The 19,539-nt window shown below is 34.0% G+C and overlaps 1 protein-coding gene across 1 annotated transcript in view; it reads left to right on the forward strand.

Moving 5' to 3' along the window:
- WDR70 (WD repeat domain 70) overlaps positions 1-19,539 on the forward strand; it is a 357,011-nt gene that overhangs the window by 85,601 nt on the left and 251,871 nt on the right. Inside the window, exon 9 of the mRNA XM_056824559.1 lies at positions 16,558-16,634. Coding sequence (XP_056680537.1) covers positions 16,558-16,634 — 77 coding nt within the window. The remainder of the gene's footprint in view (positions 1-16,557; positions 16,635-19,539) is intronic.

The following is a 19,539-nucleotide window of genomic DNA, read 5'->3' on the forward strand; positions in this document are numbered from 1 at the left end:
TTGCCACTAGGGGGCGGAGATGCATCAGTCAAATGGTCTCAACCAGTGGTCTCTTAAGATTGCATTTTTGTTTTAAGTTTCTTTCACTTACATTATAGTGTCGATATTGATTAAATCTTTGTGCTCACAAAACTTTATACATATGAACAAAGTCACAGATGACAAAAAGGATGTGTGTGTATATTCACATTTCTTGTAAATTTTAAGGTGATGTTTCTTCCTTGAGATTTAGATTGGTTTAGCTTTTCCTGCCTACACAGATTTGTAACCTTCATCTTCTTATATTGGTTGGTCTTAAAAGTATCTATTTGTTAAAACCAGTAAACTAATATTAACCAATATTATTATTTACATCTTCCAAAAATGACAAATTTGATAATAATTAACATAAAGCAATTATAAAGAACAAAATTCTGCATTAAAATATGTGCTTTTAGTTTATTTCTATTTTTAAAAGTTTTGTTGATGCATTTTACTATTACATAACATTTTTAGATCTTCCACTTAATGAGAAGTCTTTTGTAATAAAATAAAACCATTAAGTAATAAAACTGGTACATGTAATGAAGTATGAAAGTACATGTAACACTCTACCTTTGTAGCAGTCCCCACCACTCTAAAAAAAAATAAATGAACAAGAGGAAGCTGGGTGACTCAATAGATTGAGATGGAAGATCCTGGGTTCATCTTTGGCTTCAGACACTTCATAGCTGCATGACCCTGGGCAAGTCACTTAACCCTTATTGCCTAACCCTTATTTCCCTTCTGTCTGTTGGAACTGATACACGGTATTGATTCTAAGGTGGAAGGTAAGGGTTTTAAAAATAAGCAAATAAACAGAAATCTATTTTTTTCTCCCTATACTCCTTCTAATTGGGGGAAAAAAGAGAAAAAAAATTTCATTGTAATAAATATAGTGAAGCAAAACACATTTCTTCATTGGCTATGTTAAAAGAGGTATGTTTTGTACCATAAATCCATCATCTGTCAAGGATAGCATATTTCATCATCCATATTCATGAATATTCAATATATTGATAATAATTCTTCCATCTTTAAAAGCATTTTTTACTATTGAATGAATTGTTTTTCTTCTGCTCATTTCATTTTTTATAAGTTTACAAATGATATAAAAGCCCTTAACATTGTTCATTTTTATAATGTTAAAATATATGTTTTTTGGCGGGTTTATTTATTGTATTTTCCCACATCTTTTTGAAATCATCTATTCTTCATTTCTTACACTATAGTAAGTATTCTACATTCATATATCATACCTTATTTAACCATTCCTTAATTGATGGACATTCTGTTTCCTAGGGTTGAAGGAAAGATAAAATGAGATTATATTTGTAAAGTGAATTGCAAGTGTTAAAGTGCTTAATGTATACTAGTTGTTATTATCCCCTTTAATGTCTGTTTTAAGTTTTACTAATCTTTGTTTCCTTTAAAATTTTAGTAATTGTGATCAGGTTGTATATAATTTTAGTTCTACTGATCTTACTTTTGTTTATATATAGATTTTTCTGTTTTTTATTGTATTCCTTATAATAATAATTTTTGTGGTCCTCTAGTATTTCAGTGTATGATGTTAAATACCATCATGTATTTAGCCATTTTCTATTCATTGGATATATGGTTATATCCTTTTTTGGGGGGGACATTTCAAATAAAATAGCAGGGAATGTTTTTGTACAGATCAATCCTTTTTCTCCTTCTTATGATTTTATTTAGGATAAAATACTAATATTGGTACCTTAGCTTTAAAGGTATGATTGCTTTTTTGATTCATTTTACATGACCATATTACTCTCCAAAATGTTTATACCAGTCCCCATCTTTGCCAGTCACTCTAAGTTCAGTAATGTCATATTCTTATAAAAACGATGTTAAAATCTCCCATTATTATTGATATTTTGGCTGTTTATTTTGGTAAGATTCTGGGATTTTCATTAAAGCATATTAATTTAGGATAAGTAAATGCATATTTAAAATTTTTATCATTTTGTATAGATCTTTTTAATATAGTATAATAGTTTTGTTTCTCTCTAGTAGTATTTTTTGATTGTAGTTAAATTTTTTCTGATGTCTTTAGTCACACTATTTTTTGTGATTTGGTGATAGTATGGCAAATATAGGATCACCTTTGGATTTATAAATCTAAGTCTTTCTGGATTAAATGTTTCTTGTTAGCAGCATATTGTTTGATTTTGATTTTAATACAACCTGTGACTTGACCATTTATGTTTAGGTTTATATGAATATTAGGGTTGTCATTAATTCTGTCATTCTAATCATAAAGAAATGCTGTCTCATTCTTAATATTTTAAATGTTTTTGTTATTGCACTAAAACAAAACTCCTCTTTTAAAAACTGTGGAGTTTTTTTTAAACCTGGAACTCCTTTTTATTCATGACCAGTGGTAGGCTTTTCACTTTTCTTTATTTCTCTTGATTCTCTACCCCTTTATTTTTCTCTCATTCTCTGAAATAGCATTCTGAGACTTTTAGTGATTAAATGAATACATTACTTTGAGAGTTCTCACATCATCTCAGAAACTTGTTTATCTTGATTTCAGAAATGAAAATTTTTATATTTTCTGAATTTTTATATATTTTCTCTCTAGGTAGATAATTCTTGAGTCCCCATTCCCAATGAAATTACATAAGCCCCTTGAGGACCAGAACTTTTCTTATTTTTGTGCCCTTGGTGCCTAGCATAATACCCTGCATACTGTAGTTGCTTAATAAATGCTTGTTGAGATAAATTCAATTTATATGCCATGCTTCTTAATTTCTGTGCTTCAGCTTCTTTAATCCTCATTCATTTTCCTTGAATAATCTAACTGTGATCTTGGCTAAGGAATTTCTCTATTTCTTTGGACAGCTTTAAGTATTTTCCCCTCATTAAATTTTAAAGTTGAAGTTTAACCATACAATGTCCTACGGAGCTCACAAAGAATTTGGAGTAGAGAGTTGATATAATCAGATGTTCACATAAAGAAAATTAAATCTTAAGTTGTTCCTTTTCAAAGTCCTGTTACGTTTTGTTGTCTGTTTTTTTCTTTCTTGGAAATTTTCTTTGACAATTTCTTGGAATATAATGCTAAGTTTATTTTTTCCTTCTAAGTCTCCTGAGATGTCAGAAATCCTGAGATTGCTATTTCATGATCTCTCTTCCAGATCTGAATCTTTGTGTTTTCTAATTTTAAAGGTAATTCTGTGATTTGTAGAGCCTGTGTTTCCAATTGTTCTGTATTAAGTGCAGTTAATTTTTTGCTTAGTCAGTTGTTTGTTGTTTCTGTGCATTTTTGCAGTTCCTATTATATTGTCCAGAGTGGTAATTTAAAAAAATATTTCCCATAAACCTTCTCCTCTCTATTTCCTGCTTTTAATATCTTTAATATCAAATAAACCTAGATGAATAGATTGGTGGTAAAGGGAACTTACTCAGTTTGGAGTTCATTCAGAAGGCATCAGTGAGCTAACACAAGAATTTATAGGAAAAAGACTAATCTGTGCACAAAGAGAATCAAAAAGGTTAGAGACTGGAAATAGGGAGATTAATAAAGAAACAGTTGCTTTGGTCTAGGGAAATGGTCAAGAGCAGTTCAGAGGCATAATTAGGTTCATAGCCTTACAGAGAAAGCAAGGAGGTAGGGCTTTAATTAATTTTTTTTCCCATTTGAATTAGTTTATTTAGTCAATTTAGAACATTATTCCTTGGTTACAGTAATCACATTCTTTTCCTCCCTCCCCTCCACCCACCCTTCCCACAGCCCACGCCGCAATTTCATTGGGTATTACTTGTGTCCTTAATCAGAACGTATTTCCATATAGTTGTTTGCACTAGGATGTTCATTTAGAGTCTACATCCCCAACCATATCTCTTTGATCCATGTATTCAAGCAGTTGTTTTTCTTCGGTGCTTTTACTCCCATAGTGTTTTCTTTGGATGTGAGTACTGGTTTTTCTCATAGGTTCCTCCAAGTTGTTCAGGGTCATTGCATTGCCACTAATGGAGAAGTCCATTACATTCGATTGTACTACACTGTATTAGTCTCTGTGTACAGTGTTTTCCTGGTTCTGCTCCTCTCACTCTGCATCAATTCCTGGAGGTCTTTCCAGTTTCCATGGAATTCCTCCAGTTCATCATTCCTTTGAGCACAATAGTATTCCATCACCAGCATATATCACAATTTGTTCAGCCATCTCCCAATTGAAGAACATCCCCTCATTTTCCAATTTTTTGCCACCACAAAGTGAGCAGCTATGAATATTTTTGTACATGTCTTTTCCCTTATTATCTCTTTGGGATACAAAGCCAGCAGTACTATGGCTGGATCAAAGGGCAGATAGTCTTTTAGCGCCCTTTGGGCATAGTTCCAAATTGCCCTCCAGAATGGTTGGATCAATTCACAACTCCACCAGCAATGCATTAATGTCCTGACTTTGCCACATCCCCTCCAGCTTTCATTACTTTCCTTTGCTGTCATGCTAGCCAAAATGCTAGATATGAGGTGATACCTCAGAGTTGTTTTGATTTGCATTTCTCTGATTATAAGAGATTTAGAATACTTTTTCATGTGCTTATTAATAGTTTTGATTTCTTTAATTGAAAATTTCCTATTCATGTCCCTTGCCCATTTATCAATTGTAGAATGACTTGATTTTTTGTACATTTGGTTTAGCTCTTTATAAATTTGAGTAATTAGACCTTTGTCAGAGGTTTTTGTAATGAAGATTGTTTCCCAATTTGTTGCTTCCCTTCTAATTTTGGTTGTATTGGTTTTGTTTGTACAAGAACTTTTTAACTTGATGTAATCAAAATTATTGATTTTACATTTTGTGATTTTTTTTTCCCTAGCTCTTGCTTGGTTTTAAAGTCTTTCCTTTCCCAAAGATCTGACATGTATACTATTCTGTGTTCACCTAATTTGCTTATAGATTGCTTCTTTATATTCAGGTCATTCACCCATTCTGAGTTTATCTTGGTGTAGGGTGTGAGTAAGATGTTGGTCCAAACCTAATCTCTCCCATACTGTCTCCCAATTTTCCCAGCAGTTTTTATCAAATAGTGGATTTTGGTCCCCAAAGCTGGGATATTTGGGCTTATCATAGACTGTCTTGCTGAGGTCATTTACCCCAAGTCTATTCCACTGGTGCTCCTCTCTGTTTCTTAGCCAGGACCAAATTGTTTTGATGACCACTGCTTTGTAGTATAGTTTGAGATCTAGAACTGCAAGTCCTCCTTCCTTTGCATTTTTTTTCCATGATTTCCCTGGATATCGTTGATCTTTTGCTCTTCCAAATGAACTTTGTTATTTTTTTTCCTAATTCAATAAAAATGTTTTTTGGTAGTTCAATGGGTATGGCACTAAATAAGTAAATTAATTTGAGTAGGGTTGTCATTTTTATTATGTTAGCTTGTCCCACCCATGAGCAATCAATGTTTTTCTAATTGTTTAGATCTAGTTTTAATTGTGTGGAGAGTGTTTTGTAGTTGTGTTCATATAGTTCCTGTGTTTATCTCGGCAGATAGATTCCTAAGTATTTTATATTGTCTAGGGTGATTTTAAATGGAATTTCTCTTTCTAATTCTTGCTGCTGAAATGGGTTGGAGATATATAGAAATGCTGATGACTTATGCGGGTTTATTTTGTATCTTTCAACTTTGCTAAAATTGTTGATTGTTTTGACTAGCTTTTTAGTTGATTCTCTAGAATTCTTTAAGTAAACCATCATATCATCTGCAAAGAGTGATAACTTGGTCTCCTCATTGCCAATTTTAATATCTTCAAGTTCTTATTCTTCTCTAATTGCTATTGTTAGTGGTTCTAGTACAATGTTAAATAATAGAGGTGATAAGAGCATCCTTGTTTCACTTCTGATCTTATTTGGAATGCTTCTAGTTTATCCCCATTGTAGATGATGTTTGCTGATGGTTTTAGATATATACTGTTTTTATTTTTAGGAAAGACCCTTCAATTCCTATACTTTCTAGTGTTTTCAATAGGAATGGGTGTTGTATTTTATCAAAGGCTTTTTCTGCATCTTTTGAGATAATCATGTGATTTTTGTTGGTTTGCTTGTTAATATGGTCAATTATGTGAATAGTTTTCCTAATATTGAATCATCCTTGCTTTCCTGGTATGAATCCTACCTGGTCATAGTGAATAACCCTTGTGTTGACTTGCTAGAGTCTTTTTGCTAGTATCCTATTTAAGATTTTTGAATCTGTATTCATTAAGGAGATTGGTCTATAATTTTCTTTTCCTGTTTTTGACCTGCTTGGCTTTCAGATCAGTACCATGTTTGTGTTGTAAAATGAATTAGTAGAACTCCTTCTTTGCTTATTCTGTCAAATAGTTTGTATAATATTGGGATTAGTTGTTTTTTGAATGTTTGATAGAATTCATTTGTGAATCCATCTGGACCTGGGGATTTTTTCTTAGATAGTTCTTTGATGGTTTGTTCAATTTCTTTTTCTGATATGGGGTTTCTTAGGTAATTTATTTCTTCCTCTGTTAGTCTAGGCAATTTATATTTTTGTAAGTATTCATCCATATCACCTAGATTGCCATATTTGTTGCCATATAATTGGGCATTGTAGTTTTTAATGATTGCCTTAATTTCCTCTTCATTAGAGGTGAGGTCTCCCTTTTCATCTTGGATAATGTCAATTTGATTTTTGTCTTTCCTTTTATAAATTAGAATGACCAGTATTTTGTCTATTTTGCTTTTTCAAAGTTCTAGCTTCTAGTCTTATTTATTAAATCGATAGTTCTTTGACTTTCAATTTCATTAATTTCTCCTTTGATTTTTAGGATCTCTAATTTAGTCTTTATCTGAGGATTTTTAATTTGTTCACTTTCTAGTTTTTTAATTTGCATGCCCAATTCATTGACCTCTGCCCTCCTTAATTTGTTAATATATGAACTCAAGGATATAAATTTCCCCCTGAGTACTGCTTTGGCTGCATCCCATAGGTTTTGATAGGATGTCTCACCATTGTCATTTTCTTCAATGAAATTATTAATTGTTTCCATGATTTGTTCTTTAACTAACTGGTTTGGAGAATCGTATTGTGTAATTCCCAATTAATTTTTAATTTACCTCTCCATGTACCCTTACTAATTATTATTTTCATTGCATTGTGATCTGAGAAGGTTGCATTTATTATTTCTGTTCTTTTGCACTTGTTTGCAATGTTTTTATGCCCAAATACATGGTCAATTTTTGTGAATGTCCCATGTACTGCTGCAAAGAAGGTATATTCCTTTTTGGCCCTATTTATTTTTCTGCACATGTGTACTAACTGTAATTTTTCTAAGATTTCATTCACTTCTCTTACCTCTTTCTTATTTATTTTTTGGTTTGATTTATCTAGTTCTGATAAAGGAAGGTCCAGGTCTCCCACTAGTATAGTTTTTCTATCTATTTCATCCTTGAGCTCCACTTGTTTCTCCTTTAGAAATTTGGATGCTATGCCATTTGATGCATACATGTTGAGTACAGATATTTCCTCATTGTCTATACTGCCTTTTATCAGGATGTAATTACCTTCCCTATCTCTTTTAAGTAGATTTATTTTTACTTTGGCTTTGTCAGGTATCACGATTGCGACTCCTGCCTTCTTTTTATCATTTGATGCCCAATAGATTTGGCTCCATCCTCTTACTTTCACTTTATGCGTATCCACCTTCCTCATTTGTGTTTCTGGTAGACAGCATATGGTAGGGTTTTGGACTCTAATCTACTCTGTTATTCGCTTGCGTTTTATGGGTGAGTTCATTCTATTCACATTCAGAGTTATGATTACTAGCTGTGTATTTCCCAACATTTTGATTTCTACTCCTGGTCCTGCCTTTTCTTCTTTCAGTATTTCCTTTTATACCAATTTTTGTTTTTAATCAGTCCCCCTAGTTCTCACCCTTATTTTACTTCCCTTTCCATCCCCCTCCATTCTAATCCCCCCCCCACTTATTTTCCCAGTAGTCTTTCTAAAACTACTCTTCCCCCTCCCTTGTCCTGCTTCCCTCCCCACCAGTCCATTTGTTACCCTTCTATTCCCCTATAGGGAGCAAATCTATTCTCTGCCCCAATAGATTGGATTGTTCTTCCCTCTTTGGGTCAATTTCAAAGCACATAAGAGTTGAGTATTTCCTATCTCCAGCCTCATTACCCTTCCAGTGTATTGATGTTCTCCCTCCCTCCCACCATGAGCTTCTTTGTGACATATAAATTTACACCCTTTTGTTTCTTTTTCCATTTATTTTAGTATTAACTTCTTCTTTTAGCTCTAGTTGTGTATATATATATACACACACATGTATATGTATTTATGTATGTATATATCTGTATACCTATTTATGTCTCGTCCTTTCATCCTATACAGTTTATCACTGTTCCCTCTAAGAGTAATTCTTCTAGCTACCCAGGTGATAGCAACAGTTTGTAAGAGTTACCAATGACCTCTTTTCTTATACATAACATTTTAACTTATTGAGTCTCTTAAAAAAAAAAAAAAGGTTTTTTTGTTTGTTGGTTTTGTTTTGTTTTTCTTTTTTCCCCTGTTTTTTAATTACCTTTTGATTATTCTCTTGAGTTCTGTACTTGGGCATCGAATTTGGTCTTTTCTTTACAAATTCTTGGAATTCTTCTATTTTGTTGAATGATCATACTTTCCTCTGTAAGAATATAGTCAGTGTTGCTGGGTAGTTGATTCTTGGTTGTAGACCTAGTTCGCTTGCTTTTCAGAATATCATATTCCATGCCTTTCGGTCCTTCAGTGTGGATGCAGCCAGATCCTGCCTTATCCTCACTGTGGTTCCGTGGTATCTGAATAACTTCTTGGCAGCTTGTATTATCTTTTCTTTGGTCTGATAGTTCTTGAATTTGGCTATCACATTCCTGGGTGTTGTCAGTTGGGGATTAAGTACAGGATGTGATCTGTGGATTCTTTCAATCTCCACTTTTCCTCTTGTTCTAGAATATCAGGGCAGTTTTCTTGAATAATTTCCTGTAGTGTTATGTCCAGGCTTTTTCTTTTGTCATGGTCTTCTGGTAGACCAATGATTCTTAAATTGTCTCTACTCGAATGATTTTCTAAATTCTCTGTTTTGTGAATGAGATGCTTCATGTTTTCCTCAATTTTTTCATTCTTTTGGTTTTGTTTTATTGTGTCCTACTGCCTTATGAGGTCACTTAATTCTAGTTGTTGTATTGTGGTTCTTAAAAACTGGATTTCATGCCTGGCTTTTTGGTCATCCTTCTGCTTCTTGTCTGATTTTCTTTGGAGGCCATCTTTCATCCTCTTTACCTCATCTTTCATCTCCTTTGCCTCATTTTCCAGCTGGTTGATTTTGGCTTTCAAGACACTATTTTCTCATTTTAATTCAAGTGTCTCTGTTTTCAGATGACTTCTCTTAGTTTTTCAGTTCTTTTCCCAATTTTCTTCAGCCTCTCTGAATTGTATTTTGAATTGCATTTTGAGTTCTTCCAAAGTCTGTATCCAATTTGCTGGGATTTATGATTTTTCTTTTGTTGATCCCTCCCCCTCTGTTCTGTTTGCTCAATAGTAGCTGTGTATTATAATTTCTTTCTTCTTTTTCTGTTGTTTGCTCATATTTACCCCTTTTGTGCTCCCCATATTTGTCTGTGCTCTTGTTCCATTCATTTTTTTGGTTTTGGGGTCTTCCATCAGTCTCCCCTCTTGGAGCTTTGACAGAAGATCTCTCAGTGCAGTCTGTGGGGGAGGAGTATTAGAGTTTGAGCTTACCTGTCCTCTAAAGGTTTTTCATTGGAGTAAATCCCAGCAGTCCCTGAGGGAGGGGTGTTGGAGCCTGGAGGTCCCTGAGTTCTGAAGTCTTTTAATGGGATTAAGTTCAGCTGCATTGGGCTGGGTGTGCTCTGAGGCCAAAACCTCCTGGAATGCTGGAGCAATATGGAGGATCTCCACAGCTTTGACCAGGCTGCCAGCTCTATGCTCCCTCTCCAGCTCCTTCCCAGCCATCTGTGTTGGATGCTCTGAACTTGGCACAACCCTACCCACAAGGTACACCCTCCAGATCAGCCCCTTTGCCTGCCCAGAGGTTTCCATTGCCGCTGGGGGCTTATCGATCTAGGGGCTGGGGGTCCTGGGACTTTTCTTCTGCCTTCCCCTTAAACCCGAGTGTTCTTGGATTCTGGATTTTGGGGGAGGGGCATACCTTTTGAATTGAGTCCAGCAAGAGGGTTTCTTGGCTCTGTCTTATTGTTAGGTTTGATTTTCAGTCCCCTAGGATCATTCAGCTTGCGATCGGTAAAGAAGGGTATTCAGAGGTCTGACCTTCTGCTCTTTCTAGGCTGCCATCTTGACTCCTGCTTTAATTTAGTTTTTGAATAACTGAACAAATATTTGAATTAGGAGGTGGTTAGATAACATTTTTAAGGGGAGATAAAAGCCATCAATTCAATAACTACATATCCCGGTTGGTTTCAAAGAGGAATAAAAATTTTCTACAACTACTTATTTTCTTGCCAACTTAGTCTTGCAATCTTGAGAATCCATTCCATTTGCTGCAGTATAAAATGGTTTCATATAGAAATGATCTGCCCCTTCTGCTCAGAAAACAACTGAACACATGTCTTGTAGTGTATGTCTTTATTACCTGTTGCGTTTTTGTGTGACAGAACTTTCTTCCTCTAGTTCTTTTAAAGTGAGATTTTAATGGCTCAGATTAATCAACTTCCAGAACACAACTTTTAACATGTTTTGTTTGACCATTCTCAAGAGTGAATTTAGTGTGGATAACATATACAACTATTATGTACAGCTAGGTGGTGCAGTAGTTACTGTGCTAGACCTGGAGTCAGGAAGACTTCCTGAGTTCAAATATGGCCATAGGCACATAACTAGCTATATTACCCTGGTTAAGTCACTTATCCCTGTTTGCCTCAGTTTCTTAATCTATAAAATGAGATGGAAAAGGAAATAACAAGCCACTTTGTTGTCTTTGCCAATAAAACTCCAAATGTGATCTCATGGAGTCAGACAACAACTAAAGCAACTGAACAACAACAGATATGTACAACTATCCTGAAGACTAGACTGTTCATGGCTCTTGGTAGCATTGATGCAAGAATTGCTTTGGGAATAAAAAAAAAAATTCAGAGATGGACTGGTAAGATTAAATATCTTAAAATTATGTACTGACTGTTGCTTAACTCTTTTTATATTTTGCAAAAAAGAGTTCACTGGGTTGGTGGGGAAGGATTGATAGTATTGGGATTTTGAAAGCAAAAAGTTAAAGGGAAATGAATTGGTCTCAAAACAAATAAACAACATTAGGGGCTTAAAAAATTATGCATTGAGCTTCCATGAAGTGATTCTTTTTGAAATTGAGTACATTACTTTGAACATATTACTATTACTTTGAAGATAGAACATTTAATTTCTTATAAAATAAGATAAATGTTATGGAATACATATCTCACCAATGCTCTCTCACTGAGTAGGTACTTGGTTTCTGCAAAAAACTTTTAATTGAAGTCTTACTTTGGCTGCCTTAATTGTTTAAAGAAAAATTTTGAGATATATTTTTGACCACTTCTGATACTTTAAGATAGATTTAGTAGATTAAAAAAGTAGGAACAGAGCTTTATCTTTTTACCCACAGTTTCTTCTTATATTTAGTTATGAGAAAATCATGATTCTGGTTTCTGTAAACCTCAAATTTCCTTAGACTTATAATTGTTGAAAATTTCACCATTGGGATATTTCATACTTGGAAAATTTCTTACTGATAGTCTATTGGAATGGGAACTCCATTGGCATGGGAGGTTCCTTCTCTTCCCTTCTTAAGATTACTTTAGGACAGAAACCCTTTTGCTGAACAATGGAAAGGACTTTGACCTATGCTTGAGCATAGAACAGGAATTTCTTTGAGTCTTGATTGATTTTAGAATTGATACAATGGAGATACTCCACCCTATTCAGTCCTAATAGGATTGAGTAAGGGCTGCAGCCTAGATCAAAATTTAATTATTCCAATCTCTACCATACTCAAGTTAACAGGATTTAGAAAGGGCTGTAGCAAAGGAGTATAGATTTAATCATTTGAAAAATATGACCTTCAACAGACATGTGCAAAAGCAAGAAACCTCTGGGTGGTCCTGGGTTAAGCGAGAGCCTCCATTGACAGGGAAATTGATGAAGAGTGATTGGTAGATGTGAGGACTGAGGGGAGGCAACTTGGATGGTTTCCTTAAAGATAGGAGGGTCTGGAGACTCGTGGAGGAGGGTTGAGTTTTTGAGCGGTGTGGTTGCTGGGCTCTGAGGAAGCTTGCTCTGAAGGAAGCTGAAAGTGGGGGCCTCTGAGACTGTTTCTCCATTTTGGACACGTGAGTGAAAGGGACTGATCTCTTTTCTTTGCCCCAGCTATCTAAGGGCTTGGGCCTTTTGGCCCAGCCTAAACAGAGGGGGTATTTAAGCCCTATTCCCTTCTCTCCCCTTTCTCTCTCTCTATATATCTCTAATTCCTTTCTTGCTCCTATTGTAATTAAACTCCAAAAAGGCTGACGGCTGACTTGAGTTTTTCATTTAGGAATTACATAGCTGATTCCTTGGCGACCTTAAATTAATATATATCAGTCTTTTAAAGTGATTCCCTTGTAACATTTCAAAGGCTTCTGGAGCACAGCAAGATAATGCTCTTGTTGGTGTTGATTCAACTTGCCACCATCATCTCTAGCCTTGTCCAATCTACTGATTAGTATTACTTTTTGACTCTATCCAGGATCTGACTAGCTTTCTCAGAACATATTCTTTGCCTATGTGTAGGCTTTGCCTCCTGCTATTTTTGTTTGATTTATTTTTTTTGGAACTGGCAATGATTTTAAAACAAATTTTGTTCTCATTTGTTATTCCAAATAATAGAGAACTATATGTGGGTGAGCTTTTAACATTAGAATAGCAAACTGATGAGGCATAGTTGTGGATTCATTTCTTAGTTGTACCAGATAGCCTCATCCTGTTCAGTGGCTCTAGATAGCAGCCTGCTAAGTCAATTGTATTTTCCAAAAGTGACTCTAGTTGGATCAGCGCTAACCCATAATTACTTTTTGAGCAAAAACTAAAATCTCCTATCTTGGGAGTGAAAAAAGCCAGAATTGTATAGAAATAAAGTATTAGTCCCTTAGTGAGATGACTGTCAGATTAAGTCCTTGATACTGTGATATGGAAATCACTTTAAAAGTGATTTATTAAAATAATAATATATTATTTATATTATATTATATTTTTATTATGTAATATTATATAATATAAAATAATAATAAAAAATAAAAATATATTAATTTAAGGTCGCCAAGGAATTCAGTTATGTAATTCCTAAATGAAAACTCAAGTCAGCTGTCAACCTTTTTATGGTGTTTTAATTACAAACAGGAGGAAGAAAAGTATTAGAGGGAAAGAGAGAGAGGGGGAAAAGGGAGAGAAGGAAATAGGACTTAAATACCCACTCTGCTTAAGCTGAGCCAAAGGCCCAAGGCCCTGGATAGCTGAGGCAAAGAAAAGAGGTCAGTCCCTATCACTCACGTGACCAAAATGGAGAAACAGTCTCAGGGCTCCTCCACACCAAGCACCAGGCTCCAACCACCACCTTCTTCCCTCCACCCAGGAAGTCCCCAGACTTCTGAGCTGTCCTCTACCTCACTTCCTGTGTCTCCCTGTACCAATGGTGGCTCTAGCTTAACCTAGGACTCCCCAGAGGTCTGACCTTTTTGCACATGTCTGTTGAAGGCCATATTCTCAAATAATTAAATCTTGAGTTTTGCTGCAGCCCTTCCTAAATCTTGTTACCCTGAGTAGGGTGGAGATTGTAGTTTCCAAGACCTGATTCTGTCATTCCAAGTATCTCTATTGTTATTGATCAGGAAATAGCCAAATCCCATCCTCTAAAGAATGGCTTGAACAGGGTTGAGTAGTTTTGAAATTCACAATACTAAGAGGATATTTAGTAAGGAGAGAATCTTCCACTAGGACATCTATTAAGATTAAATGCAAAGATAGACAAGCCAATTAATTTGATCAATGAATGGATTTAGTTACTAAGTGTTCACCTTAAATTTTTTTTCACTAATGTGAACCATGCCTCTGTTTAGATCTTGTCTAGAATCTTTGAACTTGCTTTTCTTCATGACTCATTTTTAGTCACTGTTTTAACAAAAAGACACTTAATATTCCCATGTCCTAGTATCATTCTAGCTCCTACCTTTACAAACTGTAGTGGCATCATTCATAGCAGAAAGATTTCAGATTTCTCTTTCATAAGCACCTTGAGTACTGTATGGTTAGTTACAGTCAGTGACTAGGTGTATTTTTTTCTTAAAATATTTTCTTGTATTTTTCTTAAAATTTTGCTTTATTCTGCAATTAAATACCTAATAAGATAGGTTTTTCCATATATACAAAATAGAACAGAAAAAAAAGATTGTATATAAAGCTGTAAATCTGCATTATATATAGCTTGCTTTACTTTTTAAGTATATAATAAACTTATTATTTTCATAGCTGTCTTGCTCTGTGCTTGCTACTCACTTTCTTTCAGTTCCTTTCTGTGCATAAAAGAAAAATGCCTCAGTGACCTTCTCTTCTTACTTATCTTCTTTGTTTTTCAACATTATTGCTATTGGAAAAAAAAGGAAAGAAAAATCTTTGTAATAAATAGTTCACATGTTAACCATGTCTGAAAATGTTTTAGTGTGCCTGTTTCCTTGTAGTTTCCTTTAATGACTGTCATTTTTAAATTTGCCTAATTTTTGCTAATCTGATGTCTGTGAGGTAGTCATTTTAATGTATATTTCTCCATTTATTAATGTTTTGGTGACATTTTTCACGTTTGTTGATGTTTTAGATTTCTTTCTTTTTGAATTATCTGTTCATGTCCTTTGTCAATCCATCATTATATATTTAATTTTGCTTTTTAGGTAGCTTGGCTATTAAACCTTTATTGGTAAAGCTTGCTTCAAGATATTAATAATTATTTTCCTCTAATTTGAATAACTTTGAATTTTATTTTTGTGAATATTTTTCAGTTTTATGTATTTAAAATCATCCATTTAAAATTTTTTTAAATTTCATGACTCTTCTCATGTCCATAGTTTATTGTAGATATTTCCTTCCTTTTTTTGAAATTATGTTGTGAACTTTTATATCTAAGTCATTTATACATTTCGAGTGTATCCTGGTATATTTGTTTTAAGTTAGATTTTTTTCAAATCAAAGGTGCAAATATTCAGTTCCTTGTTATGAGCAAAGTTAAGTGTATGGTAGACATTATTCATTATTTCATTTTCTTAAATGTGGTGACTGAAATGAAAAGTATCTCTCTCTTTATTAGGCTGCTACATGAAATTTCTGATTTCACATTAATAAATAGTTTTGGAGTTTCAAGAATATGTAAACTATTTTCCTGAATAAATAGGACAGACTGATGGAGCGAGACTAAACTAAATTTCCCTGGGCCAAGCCTCATCTTTCCTCATTAATCTTAGAAGTTGGTAAAAGACTCCAGTTTTAATGTTGCTAATTTTAACCTGACTTTTCATATTCCTCTCAGTCCAATCAGCTATAAACATTGAATAGAAAGCAAAAAAAAAAATGCATTTCTTTTTAAGAACCTTAAACTTTTTTTTTGTTTGTTTCCTGTAGTGTCTGTGTTTGTTCAACTTTTTATTTTTTAGAATACCTAGTAAGAGTGTGGCACATATTTTTACTTGGGTATATATTTACGCATATTATTTTTCACCATTTATTTGAGTGTTGGAATGATGAGCATTTTTGAAGATTTGCTTTAAATTTTAATAGTCTATCTGACTGTTGTGACAAGTCTTTTTGAGACAATGTGGCATGGCAAATACAGAGAGGGCCTTAGTTGGGAAGTCTGGTTTTTTATGTACTGTATATGGGATCATGGGCCAATCTCAGGGGCCTGGACAACTCTCTTATGATTTTTAAGTTGAAAAACAGTGACTGCTTTTCATTGGTGGAGAGAATTAGTTCAATGGGAGTTCCTTCACCAATGAAATCAAGTCTGTTCCCCTTTTCTGCTTACTTGACTAGATGAGCTCATTTAGATCTTTCCATGCTTCACTATTTTCATAATGTCATTTCTTAAAACACAGTAATATTCTATTCATTCATGTACCACAGATCATTTAGCTGTTCTCCAAATGATGAGTATTTACCTTGTTTTCAATTCTTTGCTATTTCAAGAAGTGCTGCTTTTAATAATTTGGTGTATATGGGGACTTCTTTCTTGTCAGTGGTCTCTTTGTTGTATAAGCTTAGTAGTGAAATTAGAATGAAAGTGTATATAGATGTTTAAATCACTTTATATGTATAATTCCAAATTGTTTTCTGAAATTATTATATTAATTAACAGTGCCACAAATAGTATACAAATGTACCTATTATTTTACAACTCCTCCAACACTGACTATTCCTCTCTCCCTTGATATCTTTGTCATTTGGCTAATTTATATTTTTAACACAGATTTCCTTTCATGTGTTTAGGGTCACACAGCAATGCTTAACACTGGCTGCTGGCATCCCAAAATTAAGGAAGAATTTTTAACTTGTTCAAATGATGGGTGAGTATTCTTAGCATGAGGCATGCACCTTAATATTTGCAAGATTTTCTTTAACTTTTGTTTTTAGGTTAATATTTACCTTTTAAAAACCATGATAAATATAATTTATAGTTTTTGTATATAATAATTTATTTTTTATGTTTTTATTTATATTTATTATTATAATGTTTATGTTAAGTTTATGTTTATAATTGTTAATGCTAAAGCTCAAAATTTAAAAAATGCTTGGGTTTTTAATGTTAATATTTTAGTAGAGAGGACTGGAAACATTGGTAGCAATCAAGAAATCAGCCAAGCAAGCATTTTGTATGTGTGTAGACTCTGCTAAATACTATGCTAAAGGTGGAAGGTGCACAAGCAAAAGTGAAATAATCACTCCCTTCATGGAGCTTACATTAGCCATTGTGTTCTTTTGCTTTTTAGAATTTTGACAAATAAAAATAGGTGATTGTCCTTTGAATCATTTGGACTGATTAATTGAGTAAACTAATGAATGAAATAATAAGCATTTTATTGAGTGCTCACTATGAGCTGAGAACTAATCATGAAGATTAGAAATAGAATAGAAAAATAGAAAAGCAAACATAAGCCTTGCTTTCAAAGAGCTTACATTTTAGGAGTAGGGAATAGCCCCTATAGGGGAGTGGTAGCTAGGGAGGAATATTTTGGTTTAGAAAGTTTCAGGGATGAGGCAGAGGTATTGGGGAGTGCACTGACACATCCTTTCTAGCAGTAATGGCCAGCATCATTATGGTTTCAGAACTAGAAAGCAGGGATGAGAATAGGGTTGGTTTGTAGTTTATGTGATGCATAGGACATAAAGTGAAAAACATACCTGTAGGTAATTTAAACTTTGTGGACTGTAAGGCATTTACCCATCAGTGCAGCAGACCCCAGGGTAGGAGTTCCTAAGCTAAAAAGTCAGTTCTGGTTTGGGGGAGATGATGACAGGGGAGTAAATGCTTAGGGAACAATTGAAGATATTTTTTTATTAGAGTCACATCATCCAAGATTCACACTAGGACATTAATTTGACAGCATTGTTTAGGCAAGAGAAGAGACTGGCTAGTTGACTATTGCAATGATTTAAGGAAGAAATAATATGAATATTAATTACTTGGAGTGATGGCAATAGGAATTGACATAAGGATAGCAGAGTTAAAATTCACATTCGTTGTGACAAGATTAGATTCACATATCCAATAGTGTTGGAATTATAGTCCTGAAGCTCCAGAGAATTGTTGAGATTGGAGATAAGAGATTTGAGAGTCATTTAAGTAGCAGAGATATTTAATATGGGAATTGGAGAGATTACAGAGGGAGTGTAGAGGTTAAGAAAGAGCAGAAGAGGGTCAGTGATAGCATGGAGAAATGACTATGTTAAGGTGTCTGTGGAGAGGAGTAGGAATCAGAAAAGATACTGTCAGAGAACTATGATAATGAAAGTAAAGGGAGAATATCTTGAAGAGAGGTGAATGATCACCATTGTCATATGTTTCAGAGATGTCAAGGAGTATTAGAACTAAGAGCTATTGGATGTGTAGATTTTTTGGGTGATTGAAGTATTCATGTTCTTCAAGGCAGTATTTTCCTAGGTTTTTATTTAGAGTGTCTAACTTCTCAGAAGATATCTTTTTAACTGAGAGCTACATGAAAGCAGGCCATAAATGAATCTAAAGCAAAGGGTTTAGGAGATAATATTAATAGAAAAATGCTTTCAAAATCTAGTATTCCAGACACTTTTTCTTCTTTCTTTTCCTTAAAAGACCATAGGAAATAATCATAATAGTAATTCCTGTAGTAAAATGGTTATTGCAGTTTCCTGATTTGTATTTTGTGAAATTACTAGACAACCTTGTATGTTTAGATGGCAGATGAGAGCTGGATCATAAACTTTGAGCCCCGGTGGGTTGTATGCAGATAGCTATTTAATTTAGCCAACATTTATATAACGTCTACTATGTGCTAGGCACTGTGCCAAGTGCTTTATAATTATTGTCTATTTGAACCTCACAACACGTATGAAAAGTAGGTGGTATTATTCTAATTTTGCAGATGAGGAAACTGAGGAAAACAGAGTTTAAGTGCCTTGCCAGGTTATTCAACTTTCTGAGGCTGGATCTGAGCTCAGGTATCCCCCATTCCAGGCCAGGTTCTGTCTCCACTAGATGTCATATTTATTTATTTAGAACCCCAGGTAAAGGCTAAGTTCCTTCTAGTTTTTGTATTAGAAAAACAGATGATTTATCTTTCTTGTTATAAGTGATTAAGGTTTGATTCCAGGAATTGTGTAATAGAACTAGCTTATGACATGGCTAGTAAGCAGTTGGTTACTGTCTTGTATTTTGTTATAAATAAAAAAATAATATTTGAAGGAATAAAATTAAAATGGAAAAACTTTATAAATAAATGAGAAATTATTAGTAATTTTATTTCTGATCTGCTTTGCAGGTGGTCCTTGGATGGCACTTTGAAAACATAGAATCCCATCCTATTTATATAAATAATAGACATTTAAATGAAGTTTTCTGACAATTCCACTATATAGTGACTAATAGGAATGTAATGAATCTTTAAGTTATTTTTGGATGTCTGTATTTGGGAAGAATTATAATTTATTTTAAGCCCTTTTGTGTATGACTGCAAGGGCAGTATAACAAAAAGGAATGATAATATTATGCCAATTTTGCACACCAATTAAACATTTCTGTATATTTCTGTGCTGTAATTTTTTTCATCAACTACTGACAAACGAATTAGATATAGTAGTACTCACTAAACTTGGAAGAAGATAGGTTAGGCAGTGTGTTAGGCAAATATAGAAGAAAGTCCAGAGAAAAGATAAAGTACAAGCCAGCAGATAATTGTAGTAACCACCTACTTATTGGGAGACTGATGTTAACTT

The sequence above is a fragment of the Monodelphis domestica genome, chromosome 3 (genome assembly GCF_027887165.1).
Source record: "Monodelphis domestica isolate mMonDom1 chromosome 3, mMonDom1.pri, whole genome shotgun sequence".
NCBI classification, from domain to species: Eukaryota; Metazoa; Chordata; class Mammalia; order Didelphimorphia; family Didelphidae; genus Monodelphis; species Monodelphis domestica.